Source organism: Alnus glutinosa, chromosome 1 (assembly GCF_958979055.1).
Source record: "Alnus glutinosa chromosome 1, dhAlnGlut1.1, whole genome shotgun sequence".
Lineage (NCBI taxonomy): Eukaryota > Viridiplantae > Streptophyta > Magnoliopsida > Fagales > Betulaceae > Alnus > Alnus glutinosa.
This window is the reverse complement of record NC_084886.1, coordinates 28,206,465-28,220,886: the sequence shown is the minus strand read 5'-3', so window position 1 is coordinate 28,220,886 and position 14,422 is coordinate 28,206,465. Positions and strand designations below refer to the sequence as shown.

At 40.3% G+C, this 14,422-nt stretch overlaps 1 protein-coding gene across 1 annotated transcript in view; it reads right to left on the bottom strand.

Moving 5' to 3' along the window:
- LOC133878010 (sodium/hydrogen exchanger 8) overlaps positions 1–14,422 on the bottom strand; it is a 97,974-nt gene that overhangs the window by 68,397 nt on the left and 15,155 nt on the right. Inside the window, exons 6-9 of the mRNA XM_062316490.1 lie at positions 12,103–12,204; positions 11,920–12,037; positions 7,469–7,521; positions 7,327–7,392 (exon numbers count right to left, since the gene is read on the bottom strand). Of these exons, the coding sequence (XP_062172474.1) occupies positions 7,327–7,392; positions 7,469–7,521; positions 11,920–12,037; positions 12,103–12,204 (339 nt within the window). The remainder of the gene's footprint in view (positions 1–7,326; positions 7,393–7,468; positions 7,522–11,919; positions 12,038–12,102; positions 12,205–14,422) is intronic.

Below are 14,422 nucleotides of genomic sequence, written 5' to 3'. Positions count from 1 at the left end.
ATGCTAAAGTTCCTTCTAGGAGCAGGAAAGGCAAGGCACACATGATGCAGGTTTGTGTGCTTTGGTGGGTGGGTGGTGGGTTGTTTTGTTCTTAGTTGGTTTCTTCTGTAGTTTGTTTAGGGGTTTTTCTTCGTTTTCGAGGGGTTCGGGTTTTGTTGGTTCTATTGGGTTTTAGTGGGTTAGCTTTGGTTGTTCCTGCGTATACTTCCTGTGTACTTAGGGACGCCTTACGCTTTTTTTAATAAAGTATTCTTACTTATCAAAAAAAAAGAGTATTTGGCGTGTTAAGGCTCCATCCCGGGTGTCTTTTTTGTGTGGACAGCAGCTCAAGGAAAGATCTTGACGCATGATGATCTACGTAGGCAAAATATAGTGGTGATAGAGTGGTGTTATATGTGCAAGAAGAGTAGGGGGAATCCATTGACCACTTATTACTTCACTATGATTTTTTTTTTATAAGTAAGAATTCATTAAAAAACGCAAAGGGGCGCAACCCTAATACACAGGAAATATACAAAAGAGCCCCTAAGCAGAGGAAAGAAACGAACAAGAAACTAAAAAATCAGCGAACAGCATACTACCCGAGCTATGCGCCGACACCCAAAGATATAACATTTTAAGCACATTTCTACAAAGAGCTCCAACCGATACCTTCATATCCTCAAAAATCCTTGAATTTCTCTCACGCCACAAGCCCCACAAAACACATGAAGGAACCTGCTTCCAAATACGGAGAACAGGACCACAACCCAGCAAAGTGCTCCAACCACTCAATAAATCCAAGACACTACTAGGCATAACCCACTCCACCCCGAACAAGTTATAAAAAGAACTCCAAACAACCCGTGCCACATCACACTTCACTATGATGTGGCACGGGATATATGGAGCTATTTTCTTATTTTGTTTGGGGTGGAGTGGGTTTTGTCGAGACAAGTGCTGGATTTGTTGAGTAGCTGGCGCAATTCGTTGGGTTGCAGTCAAGTTAAGCAGATTCATTTATGTGTGATGTGGGGTCTTTGGCGTGAGAGAAATGCTCGGCACTTTGAAGATGTACAAACCCCGGTGTTGGAGTTGCGTTGAACTGAGCTTAAGACTTTATTTTTATGGGTCTAAGCTCATCATAGCCCAAGTAGTGTTACTTTTGCGGAGTTTTTAATTTCATGCTCTTCTGTTTCCTACTTTTAGGGGTATTTTTATATACTTCATGTGTATTAGGGTTGCGCACCTCTGCGTTTTTTAATGAAACGACATTATTTATCATTAAAAAAATAAATATAAAATAAAATACCCAACCAACATTAGTTTAATTGATAGTAAATTGATTTTTATAAAAATAAAATACCCAACAAGAGTTAGGTTAATAAAATACCATTCAAATTGTATTTGAATAAATCCAGGTATTGTAGACATTCCCTCATTTCCACCCCCAAGCATTTTAATTTCCCTTTTATAGAAAAATAAAAAAATCCCATTACTTTATCATTCTCCTTGCGGATCGAATCATCAAATATAGTATACAAAAAGAAACTCCAGATATTTGATATCTTCCTCTTTGAATGAGATCTCAATTCCAGCGACAGTTTCATTACATATCTTACAACTAGAATCCCTCTTTTTTCCGATCCAGTTCCTCCACCACCGCGAACCCCAGTTAGATTCAGGCATGATACACTTTTTAGTTATTGGGAAAAAAGAAAGAAAAAAAGATATTTTAGATGCTTTCAGCAGTTATCCGCTCCGCACTGGTAGAATCATTGATAAAAGAAAGAGATGTTGTTTCGTGTTTGCAATATGCTGCACTCAGTGTGTTGAGAAGACTTCCTCTAGATCCTAGAAATCCGACATTTCTGCATAGGGATATTTCGGGTCCGCTTCTCTCCTGTGCCTAGCGTCGGCGCGTGTGAGCGTGTAAAGCTAGGTCCCTCCTTCGTTCCTCGTTCCAATCACTCGGGTCTGGTTTCGTGCTTCTAGTGCTTTCATGGGTCGCTCCTCTTAGTTCGGTAGGGTGCTTAGCTGGTGGGCTTTTGTTTTCTCCAGCGAGAATGCGTTTCCGTTCTGGGTTGGTTATTTGAGCTTGGGTGTGCCTCGAAATGGAAAGGAGATTCCTTGTGGAGTCAAAATCCTTTGTCCTTTCGGTCTTGGAGGGGGCGTCGGTGTTGCGGGTGGAGGAGAAGAGACAGGGCTTCCATGGAGCGATCGTCCTGAGCTCCCAGTGTTCTGCATGGCTTGTTTCGACGATGGAAACTCTTTAGGGCTTTCCTGGAGAAAAAGAGTTTATCAAGTCTTACAGGAAAGGATCAAAGTTGTTGATTGCCAGGAGAGGTGGCAACAAAGATGGCCGGTTCTTAGAGGCGGCGGTGTTTGGGTTGGGCGGTCGGAGAGGGTTCGTTCTAATCCCGGAGGATCGCGGAGGTTGGGGCTGGCGCAAGTTTTCTGGTGAGTTGAGTAAGATTTCCGCCTTTCTTTCTGCTGCGGTGGGCTATGGGAGTTGGTCCTCGATTGCGACAGCCAATCTGGGTGGGAAGAAGGAAGGGGAAACGCTGGGTTTATCTTTCGATAGGTCGGGGCCTTCATATGTGACAGTGGTGTCTTCGGCTCCAGTGCCGACAGCAAAGGAGACGCCCATCCCTGTGAAGGTGATCCCTCTGGTTGTTCCGTTGGATTTGGACAAACCTCTTTGTCCGATGGGTAAGCAGCTTCGTTCCCCTAGGTTCTCTGCACGAGGTGGGGCATTTCCAGATAGGGGGTCTTTTTTGAATTTGAACTTGCACACATGGAGAAATTTGCTCGTTAGCCTTTATGTGGCTTTGGGCCGGGTTTTTGGGAAAAGGTTGGGGCGGTCTTCTGGGTCTAGGAAGGGCCTTTTTCGCAAAGGCATTCGATTGGGTCGGTTTCTTCATAGACCTATACCTAAAGTTTTGCAGCAGCCGAAAGTTCTTGTGGGCGATTCTGACGGCCGTTCGTGGGAGTCTTCTTCGGCCAGAGATATCGTCGGCGGCAGATTATGGGGTGGGTCAGGAGGTGTCAAGCTCTGGGGGTGGGTCATTTCCGGCAGTCGTACCTGTCATGCCTCCCTCCCCTTTCATTTTCCCCCCTTTGCCGGCTCTGGATTTGCTGCCTCCAGCGTCCATGGACGTCGCTCCGGCTCCAGTTAGGTCTAAAGTGGATTCTGTTCACGCCCCTCTACCAAACTCTTCAGTCGGGGCTGGTGCTGGGTTAGCCACTTTTCCTTCTCCATCAGGGGCGACTGTGTTGGGAGAGAAGATCCGTTGTTCTCTTCCTGTGTTGCAGCCTTCTAAGCCCTTCCAGAGATACTACAGAAAGGCTAGAGAACTCAGGGTAGGCCATTCTGTGAAATGGAACGAGGTGTTGTTAGCTGATTCATTGATAGCTTCGAAGACGCCTGTCTGTAAGGGTTCAGTACAGCGCCTCCAGTGAAGTCTGTGGGTTCGACGAAGAAAAGCTTCCTTCGGAAGGGGTTCCTCAACCCTCCGCCTCGGGAGATTAAGGATGTTGGAGTGGAAAGTCTTCCCTCCCCCCCAAGTTGTCCTCCATCCGTAGAGGGCAATGGCTCTTCCCAATCTCGGGATTGGCCTGTTGGGTTTGATCAAAATGGGGAGATTGTTGTTTGGGAGAAGGACAATGATTTTTGGGAGGGGTTGCCCTTGGACTGGGAGATGGATGGTTTTCAAGATGAGGAGTCTTTGGCTATCTTGGATGCCTTGGAAGAAGATATCCATCGGGACAAGATGATTGCTCGCCAGAAGACAAAAGGCAAGAGGGAGCTATTGAATATGAAGAGCTCCATCAATTATGGCGATGCTAGCACTTCCTCCAAGCGTTGGAAAGGAAAAGCTCTTATGTTGTAGGGGGTTTTAGTTTGGGGGCTTTCGGGGCAGGTTTGGGTGCTTGGTAGGGGTTGTTATTGTATTTGGGGAGCTTCCTTTGTTTCTTGGGTGTCTGTTGGGGGCTTACCTTTTTTGTGAGTTCTTTTGGGTTTCTTGTGGTTTTGGGGTGCTTCTTTTGCTTCTTGGGTGTTTGTTGGGGACTTACCTTTGTTTTTTGGGTTTTGGGGGCTTTTCTTTGTCTTTTGGCTTTCCTTTGTTTTTGTGGGCTACCTGGGTTGTTCCTCTGTATACTTCTTGTGTACTTAGGGCGCTTTACGCTTTTGTTAATAAAATCTTCTTACTTATCAAAAAAAAAAAAAAAAGATGTTGTATATGAATCGCTCACATATTCTTCTGAATTATATGTATCCGCTGAATTAATTTGGAAAAACAGTAGAGATACGCAAGAATAAACAATTTTTATTTGGCCGCTGTTCACCGGGGCTTCGGTCGATGGCTCCCCTGTCATCAGGTCACCAACTATCGAAAGGCCGAGAGCTAACTATCGAGACTTTGGGCTATCCGGACGCATACTTCGTGAAATGGTTCGTGCATGTTTGTTGCCCAAGGCAACAAGATCAAGTTGGTAAGGATTAAAATATCTCTTCGTTTTTTATATTCATTTCTATGATCAACGATCATAGAGGGGCCCCTTTACCATTCTGGATACATAGGCTATTCTATTTGTACCGGTATGGTAGAGGGGTGTACTCAATCCTTCTTTGTCCATTAGTTCCCAGTTCTTCTATCATTCGTCGCGGGGTAGAGTAGCTTGTTAGCTCGCAAGGCTCATAACCTTGAGGTCACGGGTTCAAATCTTAATAAATAATTGTAGGAGTAAAATCTTAATATAGTTCAAAAAAGTGAGAGCAGTAAGTCCAAGGAAATAAACTACAATCTCTCTTATACATGCAAATCATAAAATTGAGCAACTGTTCATGGCCATTATTGAGAAATCCATGAAATTCATAATAAAGTAGTCAATGGTGGGATTACCATTATCCTTTTTGTAGTGACAAATCTTGTATGTGTTCCTATAAGAAAAGAAAAGGAATTTGTCCATTTTTCAAGGTCTCGAACCAAACATGAATCTTTCGATTCATTTGGCTCTCGCGCCCAATTACTTCAATTCTTTATGAGAAATTCCCATTTTTTTTTCCAATATAATGAGCCTATCCTCCCTTCTCTATTCATATTCAAAAATAAATAAATAAAATAAATTATTCTTGATTTTATTCTCTGATTATATTTCCATTATGATTGTAATCTACAATTTAATCTATTTCCATATTAAGTTGTATTCATGTTCTATTTTGTTAATTATTGATTAAATGATCAAATTCCCCTTTTTACACAAGCTTAAGCTTTTGGGATAAGTGGTAATTTAACATGGTGACTGAGCAGAGGTTTTGAATTTGAACCCTGTTTCCGTCAATTCACCCCCCATCTCAATTAAATATTCCACATGTTGGGCATCACCTATTAAAAGAGAGTTTGAGCCCACACATGAGTTTCTATGAAGAGTTTGAGCCCACACGTAAGTTTCTATGAGGAATTTGAGCCCACACGCAAAGAGGAATGTTAACGTATTGATTAAATGATAAAATTTACCCTTTCATACAAACTAGCTTTTGAGATAAGTAATAATTTAACATATTTAAACATGTAGATGTTGTATGGCTCATCATCAAGGAAGAATAATACAATTTCTCCTTTCTTCCTTTCTTTCTTCTCTTTTTAGCTGCTGTATGGCTTGTCATTAAGGAAGAATACAATTTTTTCTTTATTCATTTTTTTCAACTTGGTATCAGAGCAGAGATTCTGAATCCGAACCTTCGCTTCACAATTTAGCTCACATTTCAATTAAAATATTCGACGTGTTAGGCCTCACTTGTTGAGGGTGAGTTTGAGCCCATACGTGAAAGAAAGTGATGGAATATAAATTATTAAATTCACTTATTCCTAGGCTTTCGAGAAAATTGGTGAATTAACACTGGCAGTATCTTTGTAGAGGCGAGCGGCTTGCAATTATTAAGAAGCACAATGCAAGTCTATACAATAATATCTCTTTTCACTAATCATCCTCTGTTCCTTAAAGGCTAGTGAAACTTCAAAGAGATTTTCTCTACACAGAATGGGAGATCAAGTATAGGTATCCACTTGTAAGGTGGAAAGATAGCCGTTGTCCCTTACAGGAGGGCTGTTCGGCAAAAAGCAGGTTAAGGTTGCTCAATGACTCTTCAATAGGAAAATATCCATCAAAAAATGTGTTGGGATGGGAGAAATTGGTGGAGAGTGGTAGGTGCAAAATATGCTTTATGAAGTTGAATATCTCTAGCCATGATATCAAGTTGGATGGTCCATATCCAAGGCTAGACAAAACTAAGCACAGCAACAGATGTGATGTTTTTCAACAGGTGCGATACATTAATCAAGATTTAGTAGTATGATAACTGTGGAGAAAATCTCTGTCCTTGAGCAGCTGGACCAATTTTAAGAAGTAGATACCAGAGAATTCTACCATAATTATCAAGCTCCCTGTTCTATCATTAGACTCTCTTTTGGTTATGATGTCAATACCACTTTAATCTGATTATGTGTGAGAAACTTTGTCCTAATTAGTACTTAATACGTTAGTACAAACTATATAAAGGTACGAGGGGACAGTTACAGTTACAACAATATGTTATCTGAACCTTATGGCCACTGAACAGTGTTCTCTACCTCCATATGTTATCTGAACCTTATGGCCACTGAACAGTGTTCTCTACCTCCATGTGTACCTTTCTTGTTTTATCCTCATATAGTGAACCATTTATTTCTGATTGAAACCAAAAAAAAGAGAAGGAAAAAAATAACCAATATTTCTAGATCACAGAGGAGGTTTCCAAGTATAACCTTTTCTTTCAGAGCTTTCTTCGTATTACTTTGTTACTCGAGCATAAAATTTTCATGATAGTCAGTTTTAAGCTACCACATACCTTAATCCTTTCTAGATAATTCCTTTTATTTCCTGTTCTCTTTCTCCACTTCACATGTCTCATCAACAGCATATGTCAGATTTCTATAGTTTAGAAGTATAAACATAATTTTCTCGTTCTCCACTTCACGTCTCCTCAAACAGCATATATGTCAGGTTTCTATAACCTCAGACATATAAACATAATTTGTCAATATTTTGTTGCCCCCCAAGAAATCTGTACCGCAATAAAACCAAACTCACCAACTATTCTAAAAGACTGAACATAGTTTATTGTATAGTTTCTGGTCCCTGACTACAATTCAATTATTCCCTTTCGTTTCTCTTTCTGTTTTTTCTAATAATTATCTATAGTTATATATACATCTATATTTATATTAACACTCAACACTTTGGCCATTGAAGACATAAATCAGACATAACTTTAATAAAACATATAACGACCATAAGACATACCAAAAATGGTGCAAGCTTTGTTGACCATCACCCTTGAAAGCAGTCCTTGCAACTGCAGCGTAAAACCTGTGAACGAATTGTAATATCAACAGATATATATCCAGCAAGTGGCAGTGAAACTTTCTGAATCAATTCAACTTACATTCCTAGAGTCATCACCGTCAAAACACCAGAAACATCAAACCCCTCTTGAGCCTATCAGGTTTTTCACACACAACAGATGGAAGTGAATCCCTTGAAATAATTCTAAATTAGTAATATAAGAATTTGCAGTTAGAATCTTAAAAAATTTTCTAGATCAAGATATGAACTCATGAAAACAGAATAGACTAAGAGATTTATCTAAATTGAAAATTTTGTTAGATTTTCCAAAATTTATTATGATTTTTGTGATAAGTAATCGAATTTTATTAAAACACAACGAGGCGCAACCTAAATACACAGGAAGTATACAACAAAAACACCAATCAAGAAAAAGATAAAAGATCAAGAAAATCAAGAACACCAGAAATATGAAAACATACTATAGGCAATCGTCCAGTGGTAAAGGACGGGACGGAATCATCCTGTGACAATCTTTAAAACTCTGCTTATTGCGTTGTCTCCAAATACACCGCATTAAGCAAGACGGAAACATCTTCCACACTATTATCACACTATCAGGATCTCATGCGGGGGTGATGAGGTAAAGTTATTGGAGTTCTTGACTTTACTTGAAGAGGGACAGCTTCAAGAGGTTTCAATTTCTGCTTCTAAACCGAAAGGTAGAAGGACGCTAAAAAATTTATGCTAGGGGAGATTGTTTTAGCTGGGGTAAAGGCAAGAGGGCTCTTGTGATATAATCTAGGGCGTTTCTGCAAGTGTAGGGCTTCCATTGTGGGTTTCTGTGGGTGTTTTCTTTGTTCTTTTTGCATATTTTGTATTGGTGGCCTTTGTGTATACTTGTTGTATGCTCAGGAACGCCTTACGCTTTTTTAATGATATTTTTTTGCTTCTCTATCACAATAAATATTTTTCCAAAGAACAACCCCATCCCGTTAACAAGAAGGTTTTTAAGAAATGGAATCTTATGATATGTTGGTGCAGATCCCATGACGGGTGCTTTGCTTTCGAAAAGTAGGAACTCAGACAGAGACTTTCACTTAATAAGGAACCCGATCTTCTTGAGTTCTCGATTACTTGCCCAACCAGACGAGTTTAGTTGAATGACCAAAGCAAAGATATTTACAAAAAGGCTAATATGGGAAGATTTTCCCATCGGATCCCCAAGTTTTTGGAATGCTCCAAATTCTACTTGAGCATCCAAAGTCCCTGAAGACATTCCATACTACCCCAACAAGTAACAGCTTTCTAAAACTCAATCCCTTGCTTATCAATGGATATTTTATACGAGGTATCCTTCGAATACCATTACCAATCTCCAAAAAGTCTGTTTCTTAAAAGCATAACGCCATAACTACTTCCCCGGAGGAGTTCGGTTGAACAATAGTAAATTTCGGACCAACTAACCAAACAAAATTTGAACTCTTCAACAATACCGCCCCATAAAAAGTCCCACTATAACTTCTCTATACAATTAGCAATCCCAACAAGAAAGGGGAAAAGAGACATTAAATATGAGGCAAATTGGACAAGGTACTCTTAATCAAGGCAATCCTATCGGCTTTAAACAAGTACAAGGAACCCTTCCAAGCCATTAACACATTTTCAAAACAAACAACAAAACCCTTCTTTAAAAAAACAAAACACATCTTAAAAGTCACAATTCAATAAATAAAACACAAGACATTTCTCAAAATATAATTAAACACATGCTCATTTCTCACGTGTGGATGTTCCTTATTACACATTAAAATAAATAATTTTTTTAAAAAAAAAAAAACAAACAAACAGCACTTGGCATGGTGGCCGTCATCGTGGAGCATCAATTTATTATAAAACTGCAAAATGTGACCTCTGATCTCCGAATGATTGTAATAAACTGAATAATTAATAACCAAGGATTCAATAAAATTATTTCTACTATTCGAGTTGGCCACTCAATAGAAAAACTTCGTGTACTTATCACACTCTCTCAACCACAAAGCCTCGATTTTTTCTTTTTTATATTTTGATAAATAATGTCATATCATTAAAAAACACAAAGGGGCGCAACCCTAGTACACAAGAAGTATACAGAAGTGAACAACGCCTCGATTGGTGCATCCAACTCACCTCCTCCTTCGTAAGAGTGATCCTCTCTAAAGCACTAATAGTTTTAGCCTCCCTTAGTTTCTCCTCATCACATAAAGCTCTCTCTTCTTCGATAACATTGAGAAGTCGTAACTCAACTAAAATAAGCTTTTTCTCTCTCTACAATCCCAAATACCTTCTCGTTCTAGATTCTTAAAATTAGTTTCAAAACTTTTAATTTGCGAGACAGAACAAAACTTTAAGTATCTTGAAAACAGCAAAAGGTCCACCACTATTTCACCATTTTCATAAAACCCTTTGATTTTAACCACATATTCTCAAACATAAATTACCTTCTACGACCAAGAAAGGCTCCACAATTAAGGAGAATAGGAAAATAACCCAAGCAAAATCTAGGAAGCCTCTTCTGGAGTACTTTAGGAAACTGGGCTTCCCAATCTGAGAGAATAAATCTATCAATTCTAGACCGAGGGAGGATCTCGATTGTTCAACCATGTGAAATTACCACCTACAAGTGGAATATCCATGAGACCCCGGTCAAAAAGGAAATCCAAGAATTCCACTACAACTAAATAAAAACGGGCTCCACCCGATTACTCAGTAGGAAAATGAGTAATGTTGAAATCTTCCCCAATGCACCATGACAAGTCCCACTAACTAAGCAAACAAGCCAATTTATCCCATAAAAGCCTTCTATCCAAATCAGAATTTGGACCATAAACACCCGCAAATGCCTATTTAAAATGATCATCGAGATTTCAAGACGAACAAGCTCAATAAACACCTCCACACACTCTTCGATTTTCTCAACTACCCTCCTATTCCACACAAGTGGAATCCCATAGAAGCCTCTGTATAATCTAAAGAAAACCAATCTACATATTGACAACCCCACAGACTACACACAAGACTACAAGACAAATGCTCCAATTTAGTTACCTAAAGACAAAATGACATTTGCCTTCCATTCCCTGAGTAAATTGCGAACGCTAAGGTGCTTGTCCCCCTCATTCAACCCTCATATTCCAAGATAAAAAGATAGGCTTCATGAAACCGAAACACCCTTTCCCTTAACCCTGCCTCGGCTAGAACTTCAACACTTAAAATCATAGTTAATAGAATAATCCAAAATTTTTAATTGTCTTTTACCTCTATTGACTGATTTGGAATTAGAAGCCAACTGCCTTTGTTAAAGGCTTGCTTTGATGCCTGTAAACAAGGCCATGAGCTCCTCTCCAAACCCCTCACAGGATAGCCACACATGATGACAAAACCCAACCACTTTCTACAAAAACCCAATCTGGTGTCACTGTTCCTGAGCATCCAGTATCTTCGGTTGCACTAGGGAGGCAAGAATTCAAAGGCTCACAGAAAACAGGCACCTCCCTTGAGTAAAATTTCAAATCCGAGTGTGACAATGCCCTGTTCGTGTACTGATTATTCTCTTCTACACAACCCATAAGGAAAGAAGGAAGGATCAAAGCCCAAACAAGGGACCTGTTTCCCCGCTTTTACAAAGAGAACCCAATCAGAGGTTATTGAAACTACCTCGGCGCCTAAGTGACTGGACTGGGAGCAATAGACAGATCCTACCCTATAACACTTGCTTCAAAAGCCCAAACGCGATTCCCGCTAGCTTAGTGTCAAGGCTAAAACCCACAAGCCCGATGACGCTAGGCAGCCTGCTAAACCTGGAAACATCAACAATGGAAACAATATCGAGTAGCCCAAAACTGGAAATAGCCAGCCTCATCGCCGGTGACCTCTGAGCCTGAGTGTTGAGGGAGAGGCTGCAACGGCTCAATCTTGTTGACAAACGAGATTATAAACGAGTCCCCCTTAGAAACCGAGTCTCTAGCGTGGAGACTTTAATTGGAGAAGGATGCCAAGAGTGGTAGCGGCGGCTGGGAATCAAGAGATGGCATTGACACAGAACTGCCAGCAAGACATTATGTTAAAATGCCCCTCAAGACATTTAGACTCCCCTTCCAATGCCCTTTTGAAGGAGAATTCAGGCAGAGCTACCGGCGCGACAGCAGTTGAGCCGAAAGGACACTCGAGCTCGCACCCACACCCGAGCACGAAGAGGATGCCCCAATGCCCTTTTGCACTCTCCACATGAGCATAGGTTTTCATCCGGGCCAAAACTGGCGTTTAACCATCTGAAGCATTTATCATTGTATAACATGTGTTGCAAACCATGAACTCCAAAGCTTAAGTTATTAAGAAGTGGACCACCATTTATATCAAGCACACACTAACAGACAGATTGGAATAATGCACATTTTGGCAGATTTCTCAAATATATTAATTAACATGCAAAATACATCAATCAGAGATTCGAATATGACATATGTATCTGAACATGGAAAAGGTGTCCAGGCTTGGAAAGGAACATACAGTGAAGTAAGCAACGTAGCTCACAGCAAGTGTCAGTGAGATCTCTATCACTGTGTCATTAAAAATAAACCCAAGCCACAAAACAGATATTATTCCAAAAGCAAGACCAATGCCTACACTGAACCAGGAAAAGGGTTATAACCAGAATAATCTTGTCAGCATTGCAACAAAATTGACACATACGCCCCAAGTGAGACTTGCGCCAGAAATTTGATTATCGCAGCCCAGTTAAAGCTCTTTCCAAGAACCATTTGATAGAATAACTGGTAAACCACAATCGCTGTCCTGGAATAGGAAAGTAAGAAAACTCAAAGGAGGCCAAATATGTAAAAGACATAATAAATCAAATTGATTCTTACTAGCCAAAATCCAAGAATAATAATCATATTGAGATCAATGATAATCATAATTATAAGTGTCATAATCGAGGGATGCGCTAATCACATTTACACAATATCCCAAAATGATTAGTCACTATTAAGGCTGCTCGCAATCGTTTATATAACCCAGATTGACCTAATACACACCCAAAGTAGATCTCACATACATCCACCCTTACATCCAAGCTCAACGATGCCTTACATTCCAAATCCTTGGCATGGATTACCACAAATACTACTGATAATGATAATCATTACAACAATAAATAATCATCAATGTCATCATCATCAACGTGATACCTAGGATTGTGAAGGATTTATATACATGTGTTAAGTTTTACACTAAGTGAATCATAATGGTGCTGAATAGACGTGTGCTAAGTCCCAAATTGGATGTTTATTAGGTGAAATTGAACTATATAAATAATTCTAGGGAGCTCCAATGGTGACTAGTCCTTTAAGGTATAGCACCAAAATTTTACTATGGGTTGCGCCCCTCTGCGCTTTTTAAAATAAACTTTACTTATCAAAAAAAAAGGTATAGCGCAAATGCAATGCTACTCTAGATAGTAACAAATTATGCTAAAGCCAATCTTGTAATCCTATTTGGCGCTAGGGTACTGTAGCACAAAAACAACCCTTATTTGTGAAGTCGTTGTATGGATATTTGTAAGTCTCACATTAGATTCATAAATTAAGTCATTGCATGGACATGTTAAGTTCCACAGTAGTGTTTGCCATGTGGATCTGAGCTATAGGGCTATATAAGTTGTTAAGTAGATTATTTGAAAAATGGGCTTTATCACTCTTGCCCTCTCTTAGTCATTCCTTTCTATATATAGAAGCCTTGTACAATGTTCTGGACAATACACAGCTTACACACACAGCTCATATTAGGTTGATGAAGTTGGAATGAAAGGTTGTTGAGAAACTAGGGTTTTTGGGTATTTTCGAGAAAGGAGAAAATACTGTCTAGGTACTTCGGTCGACCAAGATTGAGTCTCAATCAATCGAGAGCACCCTAGGGAGCAACTCGAGAGCACTCAGTCGAACCTTGGTCAAAGCTCGATCAACCGGGGGTCTTACAGAATGACTCACTTTCAACCGAGATAGCCGAAAATTTTAAAAGTGAGGGCTTGTCGAGGGAAAAGGTTGTTTAGGGTCTAAGGGAAGTTGTAGGATTCCCAAGAGGGATAAAACCTAACTAAAGAACGTAATGTAAAACGAACACATGGTATGGATCGAACATGTAAGCAAACGACAGAACAAAGTAGTAAGTAAGACTTCTTACCAACAGTACCAAACTATGTTTTTACATTCAAAGTGTTCAAAATATATTCATGCGCTATAAAAAATAAAAATTCACATTTTTTCTTCTCTCACTGCTCTGTCTCTCTTTTCACCCTTGCGGTGGCGTGTGAAGGCGCGTCACGTTAGGAACTTGTTTTGCTTTCTCTTTTTCGGAGTTCGTCGTCAAGCGGTGCTAGAGATTTTGCAGCGGAGTGGAGCAGAAGTGTTTGTTAACGCATACTGTTAGGATTTTCAGAGTTTCCATCGAAGCTGCTTTGGGGGAGTTCTCTGGTTGTTTCGTCCCTTCTGAGGTGCTCCTCAGCGGTTATGCCTCCATGGAGTTTCTTCTTCTCTGAGGCTCAATAGACAAGGCTAAGATGGAGTGTCGTTTCTCTATGGAAGCCAAAAATTTCTCCTTCTCAACGAAGGCGGATGAGTCTGAGCTTCGTTTGGAGGAAAGAAGGAAGGGGTACTGTGGGTATCTTTTAATGGGTTTTCAGTGCTCTAAGTGGTTGTTGGCTACAGTTGAGGAGGCGTTGAAGGTTCCAGTGAAGAAGGATTTCGTCTCATCCTACCGCGAAGATGCGAAAGCTTTGATGGTTCATGGGAGTGGTAATAAGGCCAGCCGTTATCTTCAGGTGGCTAACAATGCGGAGGGTGGTCCTAAAGGGGTTATTTGGATCCCTAAGGCCGTAAAGGTTGGGGATGGCCTCGGGTGGTGGGTGAGTTGCGGCCGTTGCTGAAGTTTGTTGAAGCAAAGGGTGGGTCGCTGGTTTCTAAGGCGCCTTCCCTGAAGGGCGAAGAGAAGAGGGGTGCTTCGTCTGGTTGTTTCA